The sequence below is a fragment of the Eurosta solidaginis genome, chromosome 1 (genome assembly GCF_040869045.1).
Source record: "Eurosta solidaginis isolate ZX-2024a chromosome 1, ASM4086904v1, whole genome shotgun sequence".
NCBI classification, from domain to species: Eukaryota; Metazoa; Arthropoda; class Insecta; order Diptera; family Tephritidae; genus Eurosta; species Eurosta solidaginis.
The window spans coordinates 376291728-376314174 of record NC_090319.1 but is presented as its reverse complement, the minus strand read 5'-3'; the positions used below and the strand labels follow the sequence as shown (position 1 = coordinate 376314174).

The 22447-nt window shown below is 39.5% G+C and overlaps 1 protein-coding gene across 5 annotated transcripts in view; it reads right to left on the bottom strand.

Annotated features, from left to right (window-relative positions):
• Gdh (glutamate dehydrogenase, mitochondrial) overlaps nucleotides 1-22447 on the bottom strand; it is an 82882-nt gene that overhangs the window by 17954 nt on the left and 42481 nt on the right. For all 5 annotated transcript variants that reach the window (XR_010949156.1, XR_010949157.1, XM_067763135.1 and 2 more), the window contains 4 exons: nucleotides 15093-15527; nucleotides 14848-15005; nucleotides 14615-14776; nucleotides 6378-6582 (listed from right to left, as the gene is read on the bottom strand). Coding sequence is in view for 3 of the 5 variants with exons in the window: in XM_067763135.1 (XP_067619236.1) it covers nucleotides 6378-6582; nucleotides 14615-14776; nucleotides 14848-15005; nucleotides 15093-15527 (960 nt within the window). In the remaining 2 variants the exon portion in view is untranslated. The remainder of the gene's footprint in view (nucleotides 1-6377; nucleotides 6583-14614; nucleotides 14777-14847; nucleotides 15006-15092; nucleotides 15528-22447) is intronic.

The following is a 22447-nucleotide window of genomic DNA, read 5'->3' as shown; positions in this document are numbered from 1 at the left end:
TCACTCAATCTTGGAACGGCTCCGAACGGCATCTGCAAGGCAAGGCAAGTTTTTACTGAGAATCTTTTCATGGCATAAATACACTCTGGAGTATCACTGCCGAGGGGCGACCCCGCTTAGAAAATCTTTTTTCTAATTTGCCTAATTGTTTCTAAATTTGTGATGTTGCTTTGCTTGGGAATCGAGCTCAGGGTCTTGGGTGTGGTAGGCGGAACACGCTACACACCGAGAGAGATAGATATAGACTACCATTTACCAAAATTATCAGCATCGAAAAAAATTTTGATTTAGCCATGTCCGTCCGTACGTCCGTTAACACGATAACTTAAGTAAAAATTGAGATGTCGTTAGGAAATTTGGTATACAGATTTATGTAGTTACGCTCAGAATAGGTCCCTATTGAAAATGGGCGATATCGCACAACGCCCACTTTTTCGATATCGAAAAACTGCAATAGTTCATGGCGTTACACCGATAACTGGTGAAACTTATGATAATAAATAGAAATTCGTAGAAATTACATGATGGAATTATAGAAGGTGGCGGATGTAAGCAGTTTCTCGCTCTAACGCCGCCATCTTGAATGCCCTTAGAAATAAGAATGTTGTCGCTTTATAAAACTACTTTTTTATGTAGAGGAAAAAATGTATGTAAAACTATACAAATCGTTTTTTTCTGAAAAAATATACAGCGGCATTACTTTTTTTCTCAAGTTCCGTTTTGTGTTTGCTTTTATACGATTCAAACGTGTGACAATTCTCATTTAATAATTTTGTTTATTTGAACAAAATTATTAAAACTAGCATATTTTCGGCATTAAATGATAGTAAGATATAGCAATATTAATATAAAATCAATAATAAATGCTTTAAATATATTGCTGCAGGTTACCTGTAGGTTTTGTGACGATAGAAGGACGGATATTTTATGTTCAGATGTGGTTTCCAATGCATTACGTGAGGCTTCGTTGTGCAGGCTGAAAATTGCAAATACGGAGCCAAATGCACCTTGTTTTCATATCGTGGCGTTCACGTCGCCTAGGACGACTTACATATATCACGGCGTGGGCAAAACTTGTACTTTCCAGACGCTTCGGAGCCCTTTCTCTCACCCGTATTTGGCGGTGACGCGTTTTCTTTGCTTCATCTATCGCGCCTATTGGATGGCTATATTGTCAGCATTTTCCGTGACGAAGACAATAACCCAACAAACATTTAGGTTAGAAAACGATTAGAAGGCGAATCGAATTCTAATGTATTTCTCTAAGGTAGAAGGTTAGAGGACGATTTGCGAAACTGTCGCGAATTATAGCATTCTCGACAAAAAGGGGACTTCGTTCTCGATATCGAGAAAAGGGTTAGAATTCTAATCGAATGCTAACGTCAATTGCTAATGGGTTTCTAATGATAATTTTGAAGTGATGCGCAATTAAGTTCAGTTATTTAAAATCAGCGAAATTTTCATTGCTTAATTATATAAAATACTTTTATTTGGTTATAAGCTTATAAATTATAATAAAATAAAAATAATTCAAAATCCTATCGCATGTTCCACAGTTTTCAGTACTAGTTATTGTGCTAAAATTTTCCCTTCCACTTATTTCCCCAGGATTGAGCTCGTCATTGGTTTGAGGTACGGATAACGAAGCGTTTTCTTCATGTCATTCAATAGCACTTCAATAATCTGCTCACTTTCCCTTTTTAACTTTTTTTGATCCTTTTCACTTACTAGTATTTATTATTATAAATAGAATAAACTTCTTTCGCAGCTTATAACATTTCCACACAACTTTTCACTATTTTTATTATGTTTGTATAGCACTAAGGATGACTGATCATGTCGTGCAAATAATCGATAACTGTGACAATAATCATAACATCGCATTTCTAGTGTTATTCGAATCGTTTCACAGTCGAATTCTAACCTAGTTCTCTAACCTAGTTTTCGATTCGAAATGCATTAGAGAACTACATTACAATTCTAATGTAAAACTACAATATTTCTCTAACGTTAAAAACTGTGTTTGCTGGGAACCAGTCGGGCGGTGGCATGTTGTTGTTGTTGTTGTAGCGATAAGGTTGTTCCCCGAAGGCTTTGGGGGGTGTTATCGATGTGATGGTCCTTTGCCGGATACAGATCCGGTACGCTCCGGTAACACAGCACCATTAAGGTGCTAGCCCGACCATCTCGGGAACGATTCATATGGTCACGTTAAACCTTCAGGCCATCGGGACGTAATGCTCCCTGGGGCTAAGCCCTCGCAGGGAATATGGGTGCCCTTTTCCTCTCAACCGTCCTCACTACAGCTCTTACACCTAGCCTTGAAGGGATTTCCATACTTTCCGTGTGTAGGCTAAACAGCCTTGCCCTGTGATTGTGGATGTGATCCTTAATATCTCTTTTCTAAATATAATCAGTAGAAACTGTTATATTCTGATCGTAATTAAATTTGATTTTTGGTTTTATACGAGTCCGTAGTAACCAATTGCGGGTTTCTTGAGATTGGTAAGTATGTCACTATTGATGAGTATAGCTGATGGACCGTCAGCCTTAGAGATGTCTACCGTTACACCGGTCTTTGGTCAACCGATTTTTCGTTGCAGTCAATGTTCCTGTGAACGGGTAATCAATTGAGAGGTGTGGGCGCATTATATTACACTTCTGTATAGTAAACCGATGAATGTACAAGTCATCCACACATGATGGTCATTCCAGATGAATGGCTATCAGAAGCTTGTGTGGAGGGGATGGTATAACCTAAAAGGCTGAATTTGGTCACATCAATTCGTTTTCGAGATACTCCTGCTAATACCTTAATGGCACAAGCCGGAACGTACCGGATCTATACCCGGAAAAGGACTATCAACACCGATAACGTTACCCAAAACCTTCGGGAATATCTTTTATCGTTAAGACAAAAGCAAAAACAATGTATGCTATGTAATGTTGTTTAAAACAACGCTTTACATGCACATGCCTGTCCAGGGCATTGTGTAATAATGGAAAATTTGTAGCACCTCACTTAAAATCTGTGCTGCCAGCGAAGGCTTGGATACATGTGTAGTTTGGTGACCGATGATCGCTTTGACTCCGAACCCCTGCCTACAGGTGACCGGAGCGTCGAATTGTAATGATTGGTGCCCAACAATGAATCTTCTCACAGTGGTAACTTCTCAGGTTTACGGGATAAAGACTGAAATTCAGAACTTCAAGTTATATCCAACGTAAACTATACACCTGTCGTCTTGTTCGTCTTGTATGTTGTTAAATTTTTCCACCACTCCGCTGGAAGCACCAGTTGGAAAACCATTTAAACTCCCTTGGTATGACCAATTGGCACCATCTGGCAGAGCGAAGAAGCGGCTGGCGCACCTTGTTGGATGGTCACAACCGTTTAAACGGTTAAGTACCATATAAGTAAGTTATACTACAGGACAGGTAGACTGCTAATACCCGTTCAAAACTGTCAGGGGCGTGTTCAAAAGACACGTTTTGGCTTCGGCATTTAAATCCGAACAATGACTTTCAACCGCTCCAAGACCAGGAGTACGATCCATAGTCTTGTTGTTGTTGTTGTAGCAATGTTTCGCCCTACCTAATACCTGCGACTGATCACAAATTGTCATCAATATTCTCTAACGGGAGTCCAAGGAAACTTGCTGTTTCGACAGGGGTGGACCATAATGAAAGGGGTGTTAGAGGCGTTGGTTCCAATTAAAATTAAAGAGATGGTTGGTGTCATGTGGGGACACATTGCAAGCGGGGCATACATTTTGTATGTCGGGGTTGATTCTGGATATGTAAGAGTTTAACCTGTTACAGTATCCAGAACGAAGTTGAGCCAGAGTGATCGCGTTTCCCTGGGGAGTATGCGATCCTCTTCCGCAAGTTTTGGGTACTGTTCCCTTAGTACTGGATTCACCGGCCAATTCCCGGCATAAAGGTCCGACGCCTGTTTGTGGAGTTCACCAAAGACCTGTGTTTTTTTGCTTCATACGGCTGAGTTCTCAGGTGCCGTATTTCCTCAAAATGCTTATGGAGATGACTCCTTATGTCCCTAGGCGGTGTTGGCTCATCAATCAGATGTCTGTTGGGATGCCCAGGTTTCTGGGTATTCAACAGGAACTGTTTGGTTAGCATCTCATTTCTCTCCCTGATGGAGAGTATTCTCGCCTAATTATGTAGATGGTGTTCTGGGGACATAAGAAGACAGCCCGTGGCGGTTCTGAGCGCAATCTTGTCGCAGAACCCTTTCAGTATAAAATTTAAATAATTTTTTTGCAAGCACCTTTTGACATAACTAAAGTCTTTACTTTCAGGTTATTGATATCGATATCAAAGCACGTCTTTTGAAACCTTTTTACGACATTTTTGGCAGTGTATTAGCAATCGACCTCTGACAAGCAAAATCGATAAGCTGCAAAGGTTTCAAAAATCAATAACGCAAACTTAATTACAAAGTTTTTATTATAAAATTGCATTAAAATCAAGCTACATCTATATTCTATCATTATTTAAAAAGTATTCATTTAAGTGCTATTTCAAAAGGGACCCTCTTTTATGCCCCCATTCTCGTGCTTCCAAAACACAACCCGGAGCTCACTGGAGCTAAGGGCGTTCGATATGACAACTGTCAAATCTTCCGCCACCTTCTATCTTTACATTATGTAAAAATTATTCCTAAGCCGTTGAAGATGTCATTCTGAAATCAAGCAGGAAGGTTGTGCTTATCATTATACATTCACTTGATGTCAATATCGCTTACGACCACGAAATAGGCCTATGTACATTTAGAAGAACAAAGTTTAAAAAATTTTAAGCCGTAAAGCAAAAACCGTTGAAGATACTTGACATAGAGAATCATGGCATGGCGTAGCCGGTGTTGGATCGACTAAGGGTTATTTGTTTAAAGTGCGGCCGAAGGCCGCCTACGCAGAAGGGTATACTACGCAGAAGGACATCACCGTGGCGGTAGCCACGGTTATACCACACACCCGGACTTGGCATTGCGTAGCCCAGGGTTATTTTTTATAAGCGCGGCCGAAGGCGCCTATGCAGAATGGTGTTCTACGCAGAATTACTATGCATGGCGCACTTTTTCAAAATAATTACATGACCTCTTTAACATTGTTAACATTATATTTTAATACAGAATTTTGTAATACAGAATTTTGAAAGCAGAATTTTAGAAAGCAGAATTTTAAAAAAGCAGAATTTTGTTTTTAGAATTTTGTACATACAGAATTTCGACACCAACCCTTATTTGAGAAAATGAACGGAGTCGGTTGGCTACCACGACCACTTAAAAAATCTATCAAAATTTCGAAAAGTGGAAAAAATGCTATAATTCAATACCAAAGACCGATAAATTGATGAAACTTGATATGTGGATCGACTTTATGAGGAAAAATAGAAAGTTGACAAAATTATGGAAAATGGGCGTGGCACCGCCCATATTTAAAGGAAGAAAATTTCAAATTTTGCAAGCCGTGAATCGTAAGCCATTGATGAACCCAGCAGTTCACCTGGCTTGAGGGATTTGATGTGAGAATGCTCTGGCCATGGTAAGCCCATAAACTTAGCCCTACGTCTTGAGATTGCGTCACACTCCAGGAGGATGTGGTCCGCCGTCTCCGCTGATCGATCACAAAATCGGCATGTGTTGTTCGATATTATACCCAGCTTTTGCATGTGACTGTTCAGGCTACAGTGTCCTGTAAGAATCCTTCGAGAGGCCTATTAATGCCCTATATTGAGTTGTGCTGTAACCCCCTAACAGTAACTTAGATTATCTTAGGCCTGGCATATTGCGCCAGTGTTCTTCCCTTTTTACCCTTTTTTCTACTAATAGATGCCCCTAATTTCCTACGGGCCTACTGGCAGGAACGGCTCGGGACTAATAGGTCATGTCGTTGCTGCCTCTCTGGCCAGGCTGTCCGCCTGCTCGTTACCCTCAACTCCCCTATGGCCAGGAACCCAGGCCAGCAATCACTCACGCATCATCGTTGTGTGTTTCTAGTTGATTTAGCTTTTCAACGCACTCAAGGACCAGTGCTGTTTTTATTTCAAAGATAACGGTTACACTGTGCAAGTGTTTTTATCATGCGATGTATGTTTGTTAAAACTTATAAATTGAAATTGAAATTAAAAATCAATGAAAGTGTGATGGTGCAAATAAAATATAAATAATTACAGCACAAGCATATCGAGCACACGCTTGAGCAGATTAGCATTAAAGGTAGAGAGAAGCTATACGCTTTGCTCAGCATGTTTTTTTCGTCTTTTTCGATAATGCCGTGGAAACTAGTTTTATGAGTTAAGAATCATTTATAATTAAAAATAAACAAAAGAAAAACGACTTATCACGTCGCACTTACCCAGCAAATGGTAATTGGATTCACGTTCATATTTAAATGTCAAACGTCCGTATGAGACATGATTTAAGTTTTTCAGCCATTCAAAGAATGAAACAGTAACACCTCCAGCGTTGATGTATAAATCGGGTATTACCAAAATGTTGCGTTCAATTAAAATTTTATCAGCTGCTGGAGTAGTTGGGCCGTTGGCAGCTTCGGCAATGATCTACAAGTGAAAAGTACATATATATATTTATATTGGATCAAAAATTTATTTCTCGGTTCTTTAGCAAAGAAATTAGCTTAGAAAATTGCTTATGTCGGATTTTCTTCATAAATTGGTTTGATCCAAAACCCAGCTGAATGTTATACAGTGTAAATATATATACAAGAACTCTCCATCCCCTACCTTGCTCCCCATATAATACCTCAAACAAAATTTTTGGTGGACTCACTTTTCTAAAATGTGACTAAAACAAGAACAATCATCGTTTCAAATATCATTCATATCATATTGCGGCGAATTTTGACATCACTAGGCTAGTAAATAAAGGCACAACAACAATAAAGCAAGCTGCCACTCTTGTGTACATGAACAAATCAATCATCATTAACACACATATGTACATACAAGGCAACGAAGAGATACTCACAAACACATGTAATCTTCAGCCGAAGTTTTTACTCACGCATATATGTAGCTCAATTACCAAGCAGGAGATACAGCAGTTCTAGAAGGCGAAATGTCTAGACTTTACTAGAAATATGCGAATGAAGCAACACAGAGTATAAAAGCAGCGCAAGCTGAGTAGTCAGTAAGCAGTTTAATTTAAACCCGCTGTTGGGAAGTTCGTGAAGTATAATTGTACTACTCCCAAGTAGACTAAATAAAGACCATATTGCAATACTGAATATTGGAGTGATTTATTCAACAGTTTAGCGATTCGAACGTTAGCAGAAGGTTTGAAATAAGCGGAATTTCCCAAAATTCGTTACAATATTCATAAATTGGTCGCGGAATATTCTAAAATTTCCCTTATTAAACCGTACTTACTCAAAATTTCAGATTTTCTGCGTCTTTATTACGGTGCCTTGAAACCAGCAAGTAGGATTATTTCTCACTAGTGTCCACTTAGGCTCGGTTTTTCAGTACAAGTTCAAGTCAGTTTGTCAGTTGAACTACGCCTAAACTCATTCTACACTTTTTTTAGCCTACTTCAACCGAAGCCAAGCAAAGTTTAAGCCGCTGATCTGGCAGGGTTAAACTCTTTTATTTACGTTCGTTCGCCTAATAAACCCAACAAGCTCTCAAAAATTGGAGAATAACTCGAGAATGACGTTGGATATATATTCCAGACTATAAATTTTGTAAAATTTCTCATGGGTTGGATAGTGATTTAAGAATGATTTTGGAGAACTGTCGGGTTTAATAATAGTTAGAGAATGATATCGATTTCTTGAAGTTCGGCCCATCCCGTTTTCCGTCATCAAATTTTGAACCATCCGTGAACCACACCTCTGAGTCAGGGTCAGTATATGAATTCCCTGTTTCCCAAAGAGTTCTATCCACAATGAGCACCTCAAAATTCAGTGATATTCTTTGCGTAGGGGCCATTACATCCTGTAGTTGCAATACGGGATCTCCTATGAATTTTCTTATTACTTTCATAACGCCCTGTTTCCGCTGTTTAGCTCAGAGATATTTTGAAGTCATAGTGCAGCAAGTGTTGCCTCTTTCTCTATTAGAATAGGGAAGGGTAGTATTCCAACTAAAAGCACTAAGTGCATCAACACTGGATGTTCTTGTTGTTGTTGTTGTTGTAGCAGTGCTTCGCCCCATTCAATAGGTGCGACCGATCACAAATTGTCATCAATATCCTCTAACGGGAGTTAGAGGAAACTTGCTGTTTCAACCAAAGAAACTTGCTGTTTCAACAGGGGTGGACCATAATGAGAGGGGTGTTAGAGGCGTTGGTTCCACATTACAATTAAAGAGATGGTTGGTGTCATATGGTGACACATTGCAAGCGGGGCATACATTTTGTATGTCGGGGTTGATTCTGTATAGGTAAGAGTTTAGCCTGTTACAGTATCCAGATCGAAGTTGAGCTAGAGTGACTCGTGTTTCCCTGGGGAGTGTGCGTTCCTCTTCCGCAAGTTTTGGGTACTGTTCTTTGAGTACTGGATTCACCGGGCAACTCCCAGCATACAGATCCGACGCCTGTTTGTGGAGTTCACTGAGGACCTGCTTGTGTTTTTTGGTCATACGGCTGAGTTTTCAGGTGCCTTATTTCCTCATAATGCTTACGGAGATGACTCCTTAAGCCCCTAGGCGGTGGCTCATAAATCAGATACCTGTTGGGATGCCCAGGTTTCTGGGTATTCAACAGGAACTGCTTGGTTAGCATCTCATTTCTCTCCCTGATGGGGAGTATTCGCTCCTCATTATGTAGATGGTGTTCTGGGGACATAAGAAGACAGCCCGTGGCGATTCTGAGAGCAGTATTTTGGCAGGCTTGTAGCTTCTTCCAGTGAATAGCTTTAAGGCTTGGCGACCATATAGGGGACGCGTAGCATGCAATCGGCTGGTCAATTGCTTTGTAAGTAGTAATGAGCGTTTCTTTACTAAGTACTGCCAGCAAGAGATTTGAGGATTTTATTACGGCTCTGGATTTTCGGTACAATTGCGGCTGCATGCTCACCAAAATGTAGATCCTGATCAAACGTCACACCCAAGATTTTGGGGTGTAGGACAGTCGGTAGCATAGTGCCACCGACGTGGATGTTCCAAATGGTCGACATTTGGGACGTCCAAGTTGTAAATAAGGTCGCGGATGATTTAGTCGGTGATAATGCCAGGCTTCGCGATGCGAAAAAACTGGAGAGATCAGGGATGTAGCCGTTTATTCTGTTGCAAAGCTCATCGATCTGTGGGCGCGGGCCTGTGGCAAGAAACGATAGTAACTCCTTCCGGTGGCGAAGGTAGTTTTGATATGTAGAAATTAAACAAACGTGGGGATAGGACACCACCCTGTGGCACCCCTTGTTTAATTCTTCTTGGCTTTGATGTTTCGTTTCTGAGTTGCACCGATGCCTGCCAACCACCCAGATAATATTATTTTTATTATATTTTTTTGCATCCGACAGCACTTTATCGCCAAAGGCGATGGAAATTTTGTCATTTTGCTTAGACGGATTCGATAGGGACCTTACAGTGGACCAAAGTTTACCTACACCGGCAGAGGTTAAAACCGATCAGGTACTCCTCCCATTTCGCCCGCTTGTGTTCATCCACAAGCAATCTGATGCGTTGGTTTTATCCCTTATTTGGGGGTCGCCGGGATCGAGCTGTCTTATAAGGTCACGTTCTCTCGCTAAATTCACGACCTCCATCGGAATGTGAGGCCGAATTTCGGGAATTCTACCGGCGGGAATGAAGCGAGCCGAGGCGGATTCAGTGACCTTGCGGAAAGCACGCTTCCCTTGGCGAGCATCAGTCGGGATGCGGAGGGCAGCAAAGCGGTTGTCTGTAAAGGATTTGTATTCGTCCCACTTTCCTTTTTTAAATTTTATGAAAGTGCGTTTTTCTGTGACAATGAAGTCAGTGGTACGCTCGAGCGAAATAAGTATAGGCAGGTGGTCGGATGCCAATGTTACCATCGGCTGCCAGTTGACGCAGTTTACGAGTCCTGCGCTCACGATAGATATATCCGGCGAACTGTGACAGCTTCCTATCATACGTGTGGGGGCATCTCCGTTTATTGTGCAGAACGTCGTTTCTTCTATTTGATCCGCCAACATCTCACTCCTACTGTCTGCCTGCAAATTTGAATGCCATAGATCGTGGTGGGCATTGAAGTCGCCTAAAATAATGCGATTATTGCCAGTGAGTAAGGCGCTGATGTTAGGGCGGTATCCACTGGGGCAACAGGTGGCAGGAGGGATGTAGATGTTGATGATTTCTAGGTTTGCATCGCCTGACCGGACAGATAAGCCTTGACGTTCTAAGACACTGTCCCTGCGGCCGATGTCGGGATCAAATAAATGATATTGCACGAGGGGTGTAAGATAAACGCGAGGCCGCCTCCATTTCCGCTCTCACGATCTTTTCTGTCATTATACCCAGAACAGGTCTGCAGAGCAGATCTTGCTGTGAGTTTAAGTCTCTTGATGTTGTGCCGCTTCATGAAATCGACTATCTCCGTAATCTTCCCAGTTAATACATTACAGTTTAACAGCAGAATTTTGAAGTGCAACGGGGGAGACGTCGTCACTCTAGGAGTAAGTGATGGATGACTACGCCTGGGTTGTGAAAGGCTAGGACGCAACTGCTGTTGTGGACCTGGGACTGGACATCATTGGGTAAGCATTGGGGTACCTATTTGGGTTTGGGACCTGGCAACATGGCGCAATGAAACCCATCGGGGGTTGCCGTGCCGGAGACCAGAACATCTAGGAAAGTGGCACCGTCCCAGGCAGGAGCTGCATTGGGCGATGTCGCAAACATATATATTCTGTGCTGGCAAACGGTGCAAGCGGAGGTAGGGACTAAGAGTCTGTTTCCCTGACCTACACGATTGCAGACGGAAAAGGGGGGGGGGGGGGGGGGGAGACGGGGGTAGATGGATGGTAGTGGTGGGACGCTGAGGCGTAGACTACGGGACGCTCTTGGGCGTCGGGTTTTGGGATCAAGCCCAGAACAACCTGTCCGATGCAAACTTTACACGGGACACACTGAACAGAGTATGACCGTCCTAAAAAGATTCTTATCCGGCAGATGCAGCAAAACCATTTCTCAGGACCGGGGTCAGGAGACGGACCCGGATTGGGTTCGATACCTTCCCGGAGCAAGAGAATATGGAGCAGTCCCGCTGCAAGGAGCTGCTGGGAGGATGACAATTTGTGGGAGGGACGCAACAAATTAAATGGGGTTACACTGAAATGACAGTCCTTGATCGTGAAAAATTCCGAGTCGCTCCGGTACATAGAACCGACTGCCTTGGGGAGCGCACCGGATGTTCTCATCGCACCCGTTATTCCAATACAAACTAGTTGATGCAGTTTGCTTGATTTTGTTATTGTTTGCGTCCATGTCCAATGTAACCCCTAGGTTCCAGTGAAAATCGGGTGTTGGTGGCACCCAGGGATTGTTCTGGCAAGGAAAGTTTTCTTCTCCGAGTAAAGGGCACTAGGACGGTTTTTTTTAGGATTGATAGATGGACCTTTGGTATGAGATGACCTTTCTACGATTCGCAGGGCTTGTTGTGTGCGATTGGATATTGATTCCTCGTGTATCCCTGTGATGCACATTACATTTACAGTCATTTACAAACCCTTGTGTGTCAAATCCATTGGATTTCAGTATCTGATGGATATCATCTATGACTAGGTTCCACGAGAGAGGAGACTACACCACCATGATTGCATTTCCTAGTGGGCACAACACACTCAGTTGACCCTCCCAGATCAAGACTGATTTTTCTTCTCTTTAGAATGGATAGCACCAAGCGAATCATTGGGTTTATATCCTTGCCAATCAAAACAGCTTGGTGTGCCGTTTTATCGAAAACCCCTGAGATGTCAATAAAGGAGCAGAGGGCGAAATTTCTAGACTTCAAGGCATTTTCCGTAAGGCTATGAATTGCCGTCTCCGTGGATTTTCCTGACTGATAGGCAGTGAAGTCCTACACAGAGAAAGTTTCTTTGGGTAGTACTAATTAAAGGTCGCAGTACATCGCAGCCTTATAATAATAACTAGTATCGCCTGTGGTCGAAATTCGACCAACTTGTATTTTTTTTCAACTCAGTCTATGCATTCAGTGTTGGGGGTAGTGCAATAATGCGTTAATAGTTAAGCAGTGAGTGGAAATATAGCAAACTGGTCTAACTTACTTAAATTTTTCATTAAGACGTTGTAATTTTTGATTGTATTTTCTTAAATTTTCTACAAAATTTTCAAATGTAATTATAACGTTTTGGTATGGAGCTCCTTAAACAAAAATATAAAAAATATGTTAAATCAAAAGAAATGGACATAGAATTATGGTGAAATTACTTGAAATTAAATTGAAAAATAGCTTTTTCCACACCACCCGCGAGGTCCCCGTTGGGGCGCTACCGAAGTTAGTTTTGTGTGCTCGGTTCCCCAGTAGGCCTATATCACCCATACACATATATCGCCCATTTACTTCAATAGTGTCATAATTCAAAAAACACGAACTTTTAGTTAAAAACGAAGAAATGTGCGATAGGAATGTAGCCTATTTCACGCCACCCGTTAGGTATGCAATTGGCGCTTTACCGAGTTTAACTTTGTATAAATACATATGTAGTATGTACATAAGTGTGACACAAAACGAAAATTTCGAAAAGAATAGAGAACACCTTCATAAATAATAAAAATATATAAAAATTATGTAATGAGAAAGAAGGCAAGAGTTTACTAAAATAAATTTAAATGAAAGAAAAAAAATTAAGTACTTAAAGTGCAAAAAAATTAAGTGAAGTGAATAAACAGTTCCATATAAAAACGCAATAAGTGCACTTAGACTTTCTTCCGGGTTTTAATGTTATCATTGTGGGAATATGAAGGTTCATGTTATGATGTTAGGATATTTAATGTGGAGATTGCAATTCAGATCTATGTACGTAATTAATTTTTATTAAATTTGTAAACACTCCATTTCATGAATATATATCACCATATCTACCATAAAATATCGTCTGTGAAAGATATAATACTAAGATATAACAAAGCAGAATAAATTAGAAAGAAAAGAAAAACAAACAAAAACATTGAAATTATTAACGCAAACATATTTACTAAAATAAAATTGATTTCATAACTTTAAGCGACATAAACAAATTAGGATTATGGGATCTAAGCATCCGATTAATGGACATATAATCCAACAAAGTTAGCCTAGTAATAAATATAGTAGGTAATATACTGCCTATGCAATATTTCGACCTAAAATCGAAAAAGGTTTTTGGGTCGTTTTTTTCGTTTAATATACAACGTGAAATTTTCTGATGCAATCAAGTTGCATTCAAATAATAATAAATTAAGTTGAAATATAAGATGATATAATAAAATAAAATAAGAAATATAAAAATAAATTAGCATCAAAGACAATATACAAATTTTACGTTATATCTTTGTAGCAAATTTATTTATTTTTTGTTCAGTATAAGACATGCTTATGCCACTGCGGCTGATCCATACGAATCGATTCATATAACTTTTATATGATTTTACGTACGCTAACTATGCGAAACAGCCTGTCAATTGATTGTATGGACATTTTGTTAGCTTATTAATATATAGTGGGTAATATACTGCTTATGCAATACGGCCGCTATGATGCCCGTTGCCGCTTTGACCTAAAATCAAAAAGGTTTTTTGACGTTTTTTTGTTTCGTAATTAGCATAAAAGGCAATATAAAAAATGTAATGTTATATTTTTTTAACTTTTTTTTTGTTCAGTATAACACGTACTTTATCTAAAATGAGGATTAAATTTGCAAATGGAAAAACATTTTCGGGCAAATTTGCCATTAATTGTTATAAGTAAATTAGTTAGTTTCAACAAAAGTTAACTCATTATTGGTGATTTCATGTTTTTTTGAAAACAACTAAAATCAAAAACTAAGAATCTGTTAAATAAAGACTTATGTATTTACGTGTAAGTGAAATTTGCCACAAAAATTGGGCCGGTCAAAAATTAATTCTATTTACGATTTTTTGGTACGCTAAAAATTATTTTGGAACAATTTTTTAGGATTTTGGTAGAGGCTTTTATAGGTAAGTGGCAACAATGGGAAACCATATTTGTATGTAGGTGAAACATTTGTGCTTTCGAATTTAGTGGGGATACATAAAGGTTTAGGTCTTTGAAATTCGCATTAGAACACTTAGATAATTGTTCCCAAAGAAGGCGCGCTTGTGCACGAAAATGAATTTCGATATTTGTATGAATTGTTCGAATTTACAAAAAACTTTTTCTATTAATTATAAACAAATAGAGTAATATTTGTTAACAAAAATAGGCCTATGCACTGCGGCTGATCCATACGAATCGATTCATATAACTTTTATATTATTTTACGGATGCTAAGTATGCGAAACAGCCTGTCAATTGATTGTATGAAAATTTTGTTAGCGTATTAATATATAGATAAATACTTGATTGAGCACTACACATAGCAACAAATCTAAAGCGCTTATATTGATAACATGTTTCATATCAATTGCATACCTTAGCTTGGATTTTATCTGCATTTTCACTTGTGATAACCTTTTCAACAGCAGCTGGGACGAAGATGTCACATGGTTCGAACATCAAGTTTTCACCTTCGTATGCTGTGGCGCCCGGATAACCGACAATGGTACCATGTTCATTCTTGTAATCTTCCAATTCCTGTTTAACAAACAATAAAAGTACGCCTTATTAGGTTTCAAGTCCATTAATACTTTATGAACATAACAAACCTTGGGGTCAATACCATCAGCGTTATAGATAGAACCATCATGCTCAATAATACCAACACATGTTGCACCAGCACGTGTCAAATAACGGCAAGTATGCAAACCGACATTACCGAAACCTTGAACTATGAAAGTTTTGCCGCCCCAACCGGGAGTGGTGCCTAAACAATATGAGTAAATATATGTACGTGAGTTTCACATTAACAGCAATCGCAATTGACGCATGCATGTGCCAAGTGGTGACTTACCAATCATACTCATGTAGTTAGCTTCATTGATAAAGTTTTCCAGACCATGAAAAACACCACGACCTGTTGCCGAAACACGCCCATGAATACCACCCTGATTGATGGGCTTACCAGTTACACAAGCGTGTGCATTGATATCTAAATGTCCAATAGTTTTGGCGTATGTGTCGGCAATCCAAGACATTTCACGTTCACCAGTACCCATATCGGGTGCTGGCACATCGACACCAGGTCCAATGAAACCCTTCTTGGCCAGCTCAAGCGTGAAACGGCGCGTAATCTTTTCCAATTCATGTTCAGAATATTGTTTAGGGTTGATCTTAAGGCCAGCTTTGGCACCACCAAATGGTACATCAACACAAGCACACTTGAATGTCATAAGAGCAGACAAAGCCTTTACTTCATCACGTGACACATCCAAGGAGAATCGAATACCTGGAATAGAAGAATATACGACAAGTTCAGTAGAAATATTTATCTTATGAATTATAAGCCAATACACTGAAAGAAATGGTGCTAAAAATTAATTCGACCGAGTTCTTTGTAAAGCGAACAAATTAGTTTAGTCATTTCAACAGAAGAGAAATTGTCGCTCTTAAGTTAACAAAATTCTGTAAAATTGAGAGATTCCTAATCAATCTAACTGATTTTTCTGTTAACACAACTGAGCTCACTAGTCATTTCAACAGCGAACAACAGTCAATGCATGAGCAAATTTCAAAGAGAATTTTACGCTCACTTCGCTCTCTACTTTGTACTTATGACGATGGTGCCACTTGTTAAAAAAAACACAACAAAATAAGAAATTCACCAAATCGAAAAAAAACACACAAATTGGGAAAAAAACAAAAAACTACTTTTTCAGTTATCAATACGTAACGAAAAAAATTTTGAATTTACTGTGCATAACACTGCAAAAAATTATGCGATATCAGGACACCTATTTATCGGGTACAATTTTGCAACTACTCCTTCAAGCGAAATGCAAAATTGCGCCCTCTTGTTGCAAAAGTTTTGTTTGAACGAACAGGATTTTTCCAAAGTTAGTAACATTTTGTTCAAGTTTTTAAGAATTTTCACTCACGCGAACGAATCTAATAAGATAATAAAAAAAACATCCTTTTTAATGTTGATGTTTCCGACAGCATAAAAGTTTGAGTTGTTTTGGAATCGTTTCAACTTAAAGTGTTACGAAAATTAAACTTGCCGAATTACATGTAAAGTTACTCCAGTGGTGAATTACCTTCCCGCGATTTGATTCTTTACTTTTCTATAACTTACAAGTTCTCTATTTAAAATGTTATGTCAAACATTTATACTAAAAGTTTTGTTCGAAACAATCAAGTGTGGCAACTCTACATGCGAGAGAAGAAATTGAGAATGAGCTGCAACTGAAAGAATTTCGTGACTACTACAAAGTTGAAAACTATAAATTAAATAAATTATAAAAAATAAAATTTGGTGAAAGTGCGTTTAATAAAACAAAGTAATAACGTGTATAATGTTTAATTTTTGCCAGCATATCGTCGGTACAATGCCAAAGTCACGAATGTGCCATTTTTGTTTAAACGAAATATTATATATGTAAAATTTTGCAAAGCCAAAACAACAAATGTGCATTTTTTTGAAAAAAAAAAAAAAAAAAAAAAAATTAAAAAATCATTTTTCAATTAAAATTACTTAGTGGTTTACAAAAGTAAACCTTCCAATAGTGGTTGACAAATACAAAATTAAATCTCTATTAATTAAATTTTTCTCTAAACATCAAATATGAACATTCGTGACTTTGGCATTGGACCGACGATATTTGATGTACGCCCAATTGAAGTTCGGTTAGTAAGTACATACATATGTATGTACATATGTACTTATTTGTCAGACTTTTGTTTTAAATTCAAAGAAAATGGAAACATGTTATATCAAATGTGCGTACACATATATAAATATAATTATAATATAACAATATGGTGAACATTTTTGAAGAAAAAGTTGAAACAAAGTTTAACAAACGGTGCAGTGCCGTGTGAGGACCAAATAAATCCTCATTAATTTGGCCCACACAAAACGACCCCACAACATATTTGACACGACATAAACACAACAAGTGGCCACAAAAGGCTCTAGCAACACGATCAACCAACCAGTCTCAGCAACACAACGAGTGGTCGCAACATTTAACAGCAACACGCCCAACCAACAAATCTCAGCAACACAACGAGCGCTCGCAACATTCAACAGCAACACGGTGACCATGGCAACGCAACCATTTGAGCTAGCAACACCGAACACAACAGCCATAAAAGGAGAGCACACAGCAGCACAGCAGTCAGTCAGCACGGAGCTGTGGTCGTGACCAGAGCTACTAGCGAAGTATATCCCTATTGCAGTTGACCTTCTCTATGCAATAGGAATCCACTTCATAGGAGCGAGTCGTGGAATGGTGATTGCGGTTGACCTTCTCTACGCATCACCCCCAAAGACCAAAGGCCCCGCCACAGTAACGCGCAACCGCGACAGGTGACACCCGCTCACCTCCGTCAGTAGAAGTACGCCGGCAGAGGCCGCAACAGAGCGGCAACGCACGTAAACCAGCGCGGCAGCAAAGCGCAGCAGAGGTCCGCCGACGTAACCAGGGTAAGCCAGCGCGAACCGCGGCAGCAGAGGTACGCCGACAGAGGCCGCAACAGAGCGGCGACGCATAGCGCAGCCAGGCTAAGCCAGCGCCAAGCGCGGCGGCAGAGCGCAGCAGAGGTACACCGACAGAGTAATACAAATAGACGCCGACGCAAGGCGCAGCAGAGTAATACAACACTGCGACAGAGCATCGCCTCAGCAATACAAGTAAACGCCGACGTAGGGCGCGACAGAGTATCGCCCAGCAAACACGAGTAGACGCCGACGCAAGGCGTGGCAGAGAATCACCCAGCAACCAGCAATACAAATAGACGCCGACGCAAGGCGCAGCAGAGTAATACAAGTAAACGCCGACGTAAGGCGCGTCAAGGCACCGACGCCACATACTAACGGGATCCGTCTAACGGAACACGGCGATAGAGCATCGCCTCAGCAATACAAGTAGACGCCGACGTAAGGCGCGACAGAGCACCGCAGCAGAGAGAGACGCCGTCATAAGGCGCGTCAAGGCACCGACGCCACATACTAACGGGACCCAGCTAACGGAATACGGCCGGACCGCTAAGGCCCGCCACCGCAATCAAGGATACCGCAAGATAATCCAAGTGAAATTGAAAATGAAGTATACAAACACGTTTTATTTTATATTATAGAATTTAGAACCAATAAAGAGAGTGAAGTTTATATATTAAATCGATTTGCAAGGTGCCCCTTTAATACAAATTTATTGTAAACAAACCCTGGGCACGGCGAGTATACCCCAGCAAATATCAAAGAAGCAACGGGGCACGAAAAAGCTTCGTTACAGCCGTTATTTTCGCTAGAGCAAGTACAAACGTGTGTCTGAATATGTACATACATATGTAGCAAATATATATGTAGCAAGCATGCGTATTTACATATATGGCAACATACTTTCGTACAAATGGTAATTCGGAACAAGTTTTGTTTTGTTGAATTCAGATTTAAGTTATTATTATTTTAATTAATATTACTTAATACAGCAATTAAATCATTAGAAATTAATTGTACTTATGTGTAATTTATGCAAATAAAAAAACTACGTAAGTTTAAATATATATTTATCCGGCTTTTATTTTTTCCACAGGTACTAATGTCATATGAACGGAAAACTTTGTTGATGTAAAATTTTACGCTATTAATCTAGAAAAAACAGAAATATCTGTTATTTCAATAGATTTCACTGGTAGTGTCATTTCGACAATAAAATCTGTTAATTTAACAGTTTACGCTGGTTATTTCGAATGAAAAAAAATCTCTGTCATTTCTACGGCTTTCGCTCTGTTAATTTAACAGTTTGCACTGGCAATTTCAAAAGAACAGAAATCTCTTTCATTATAACAGTTTTGATTGTTATTCATAGAGTGACAGTAACAACTTTTTTTGTTAAAACGGTCAATTACTAATCAACAATTTGTGCGCAGTTGATTCAAAAATTTACAGAAATTTCGGTTGAATTGACCTGTAATTCGGTTGATTTTACCAGTCTTTTTCTTTCAGTGTACATTAACACTGGTTTCACTATATCTTTACTATATATCGACCAGTCCTAATAGAAAGGTCGTAACTTAAAAGTTTTGTTAAAAAGGACGTATTTCAGACATTCTGTATTAAGACCATATCTCAAAGAAGTCATCAATAAAGTCGTATCTCAAGAGTCCGGTTCAAAAGGTTGTAATTGAGATAAACAGTTTTTTGAAGAAGAAGAACTAAATTCATTTTTTAATTTCTTTTCACAATCCGATTATGACTTAAAATGCTAAACTATACTATTAGGATAGGTCGATATAAAATATATAAAAGCAGTTCTACATCAATACGCAATAAGTGCACATACATTTTGTTTCGGATTTTGATATGAACCATATTCTTATATACAATAAACTGTTCATAAAAGTTATCGGAATATTTGGTCTTACTAACTTAGAATTCCGATTAAACAATTTGAAATTGTAATTGAGATTACATTTTTTGATTGATTACGTTTTCGCAATTTTCTCGAAAGTATTCGCTTGTAATTATTGCGTTTTGATTTGGAACTTTTCATATATGTATGTATGTATATATAAACATCAGCCGCGTCAATTCTTATATTGACAGCCAAGCAGCAATTAAGGCAGCAATCTCGCACATCACACCATGTTAAAGTGTGTCAGAGCATAGGCAAGAATCGGAATAGCGCGATGCATACATTCTATATTGGGTCCCAGGACATATGGAAATAGATGGGAGATCAAAAACGAGAAACGATAAAAAGGCGAGAGTTGCGCATGATAGACCAAGCAGCATAGGCGGGGTCCGAACTGTCGATGATCTTGTACAGGTCTTACAACCTAAGTCTAACAAAGTTACTTTTATCATTAGATAGGGAGAACTGTAGGCTCATGAGGAGTATTCTGACTGGCCAATGCCTTCTGGTATCACTTGTTTCCAAATAAGGCATAGTTTTGTGCTCGTGCCTTGCTCCTGCGATTAATCTGAAAACAGTTTTCTTTTCCAAAATTGTTTAGGCGGGAATCTATATCAAGCATGAACTACATACATATATATTATTAATGAATGTTTGCTTTTGTGAATTAATTGAAACTTGGCATACAGAAAGCTAAACGTCTAGAAGGATATAAAGGATAACACTTTTTTTTAACGAAAAAGTCCCTTAATGGTATTAAAGTAGTTCCTAAAACAATCTCTCGATAATTCGACGATAGTTCAAAAATAATTCCGATATGATTGTCAAAGCAGCATCGAAATGGTTCCGAAATAAATCCAGAAACGGTCCAAGATGACCATGCGGAGATTCGAAAAGGTCCATGTAAAAATACAAAAACATCCCTAAGTCGTCCTAAAATAATCTTGATCACGAAGGGATGCCGAATACAATATCGAAACAATCCTGAAATGATATAACAATAAGCCCGAAAAGATTGCGAGCATGGTCCCGAAGCCTAAAATTATTCCAAAATGGTGGAAAAATTATCCGCATTGATCCAGCTCTAACTGTCTGCCGGGATTGCAAGCGTTATGAAAACGCACGTCTTATTGATATCGAGTTACAGTTTTTTTCGGAAAACACATTAGATAAGATCTGTTTAACGACTGCTAGTATGACTTTACTATTTTTAAAAGGCCCTGAATGCTGTTGTATTGCCGCTTTCATTGTTCACACCCACAGCTTATTTAGAAAATTACTGCGATCGACAAGGTGAGTGTCACGACGTCTCCCCTTATAAACATGTTATTGTTAACACTCATTGACTACTTATTAAAGCTTCCTCAATTTTTGATTGCACTTCACATTCTAAAACAGCAAACTTATAGCACAACAATTAATTTTCAGAGCGATAGAGTCATTAAATAAATAAATTTAATTATTAATTAGCATTGTTATATACTGAGTTCCATTAGTGCTGGGCTGTAGTTTGACTACGCAAGTTCTTATTTTGGATTGGAGTGGTATTTCCAAATCTTTACGGTGCTTTTGATGTTATTCAACCTCATTTAGCAACCCGTATAAGCTTTCCAGAAAATAATATAGAGCTTAAACACTCTGGAACAATATTATATTGGCAACTACGGTACTGTTGGGAACATTAACACAAAACACAACACCAGCTTTGGAATCCAGCGAATCGAAAAGTAAAGTTTTCCATCAGCAAACTAAAAGCATGCTCTACAAGTCACTTATCGTACCCGTCCTGCTATATGGTACAGAAGCATGGACCATGACAACATCATAAGAAGCAGCTCTGGGAGTGTTCAAGAGAAAATTTCTTTGAAAGATTTATGGACATCTACGCGTTCTTGACGGCGAGTACCGAAGAAGATTTAATTATGAACTGTACAAGTTTCATGACATCAACATAGTCCAGCGAATTGAAACACAACCGTTACGCCGACTAAGATATGGTTTGCGAATGAAAGATGATGCTCCGACTAGGTTAGGTTAGGTTAAAAGGACCGGGCCAAGAAGACTGCTTCCCATTCCAACACTTAGGCCACCAATGGGCCCATTGTGATGCCCTAGAAAGGATTTAAGCAACCCTTGCTCTATCAGCTACTGTGGTTCAAACCACTTAGTGGAATTAGTAAATTTAACTAGCGTCCCAATATCGAGCCTGGAGACCTCTACGAGATCAGTTAAAAATGGTTGGCCGAAAGCGGCCAACCTCCTTTTGCTCAGTGCCGGACAGTGGCACAGCAGGTGCTGCACGCTTTCCTCCTCCTCAATACATCTGCAGCTGCGGAAATAATCGTGCGATACGACGCCCATCCTAGCGGCGAGAGTACCTATCAACCAGTGACCGGTAAGAACCCTTATCAGGGTCAAGAGAGTGTTAGTGCGACCTTTATCATAGGATGGCCGCACCAACTTTGGTTTCTCGCATGTAGGAAGAGCTGACCAGAGCATATTCGCCCTACCTAAAGTGTTCGTGCTCACACGGAACTTCAAAGAGGCCACCGGTATACCTACCGAGTAATTTTCAGGAAGAATGTGCGCGGTCGTACCTTTACTGGCCAGCTCGTCAGCTACACAGTTGCCTTCAATACCCCTGTAACCAGGTACTCATACAAGGCTAATCCTGAATTGCTGGGCCATCTCATTAAGAGATCTGCGGCATTCAGTGATCGACTTTGTGTTGTCGAGATATGAGTTCAAGGTCTTTAGCGCGGCCTGGCTGTCCGGGAGCTGTGCTCCGGCT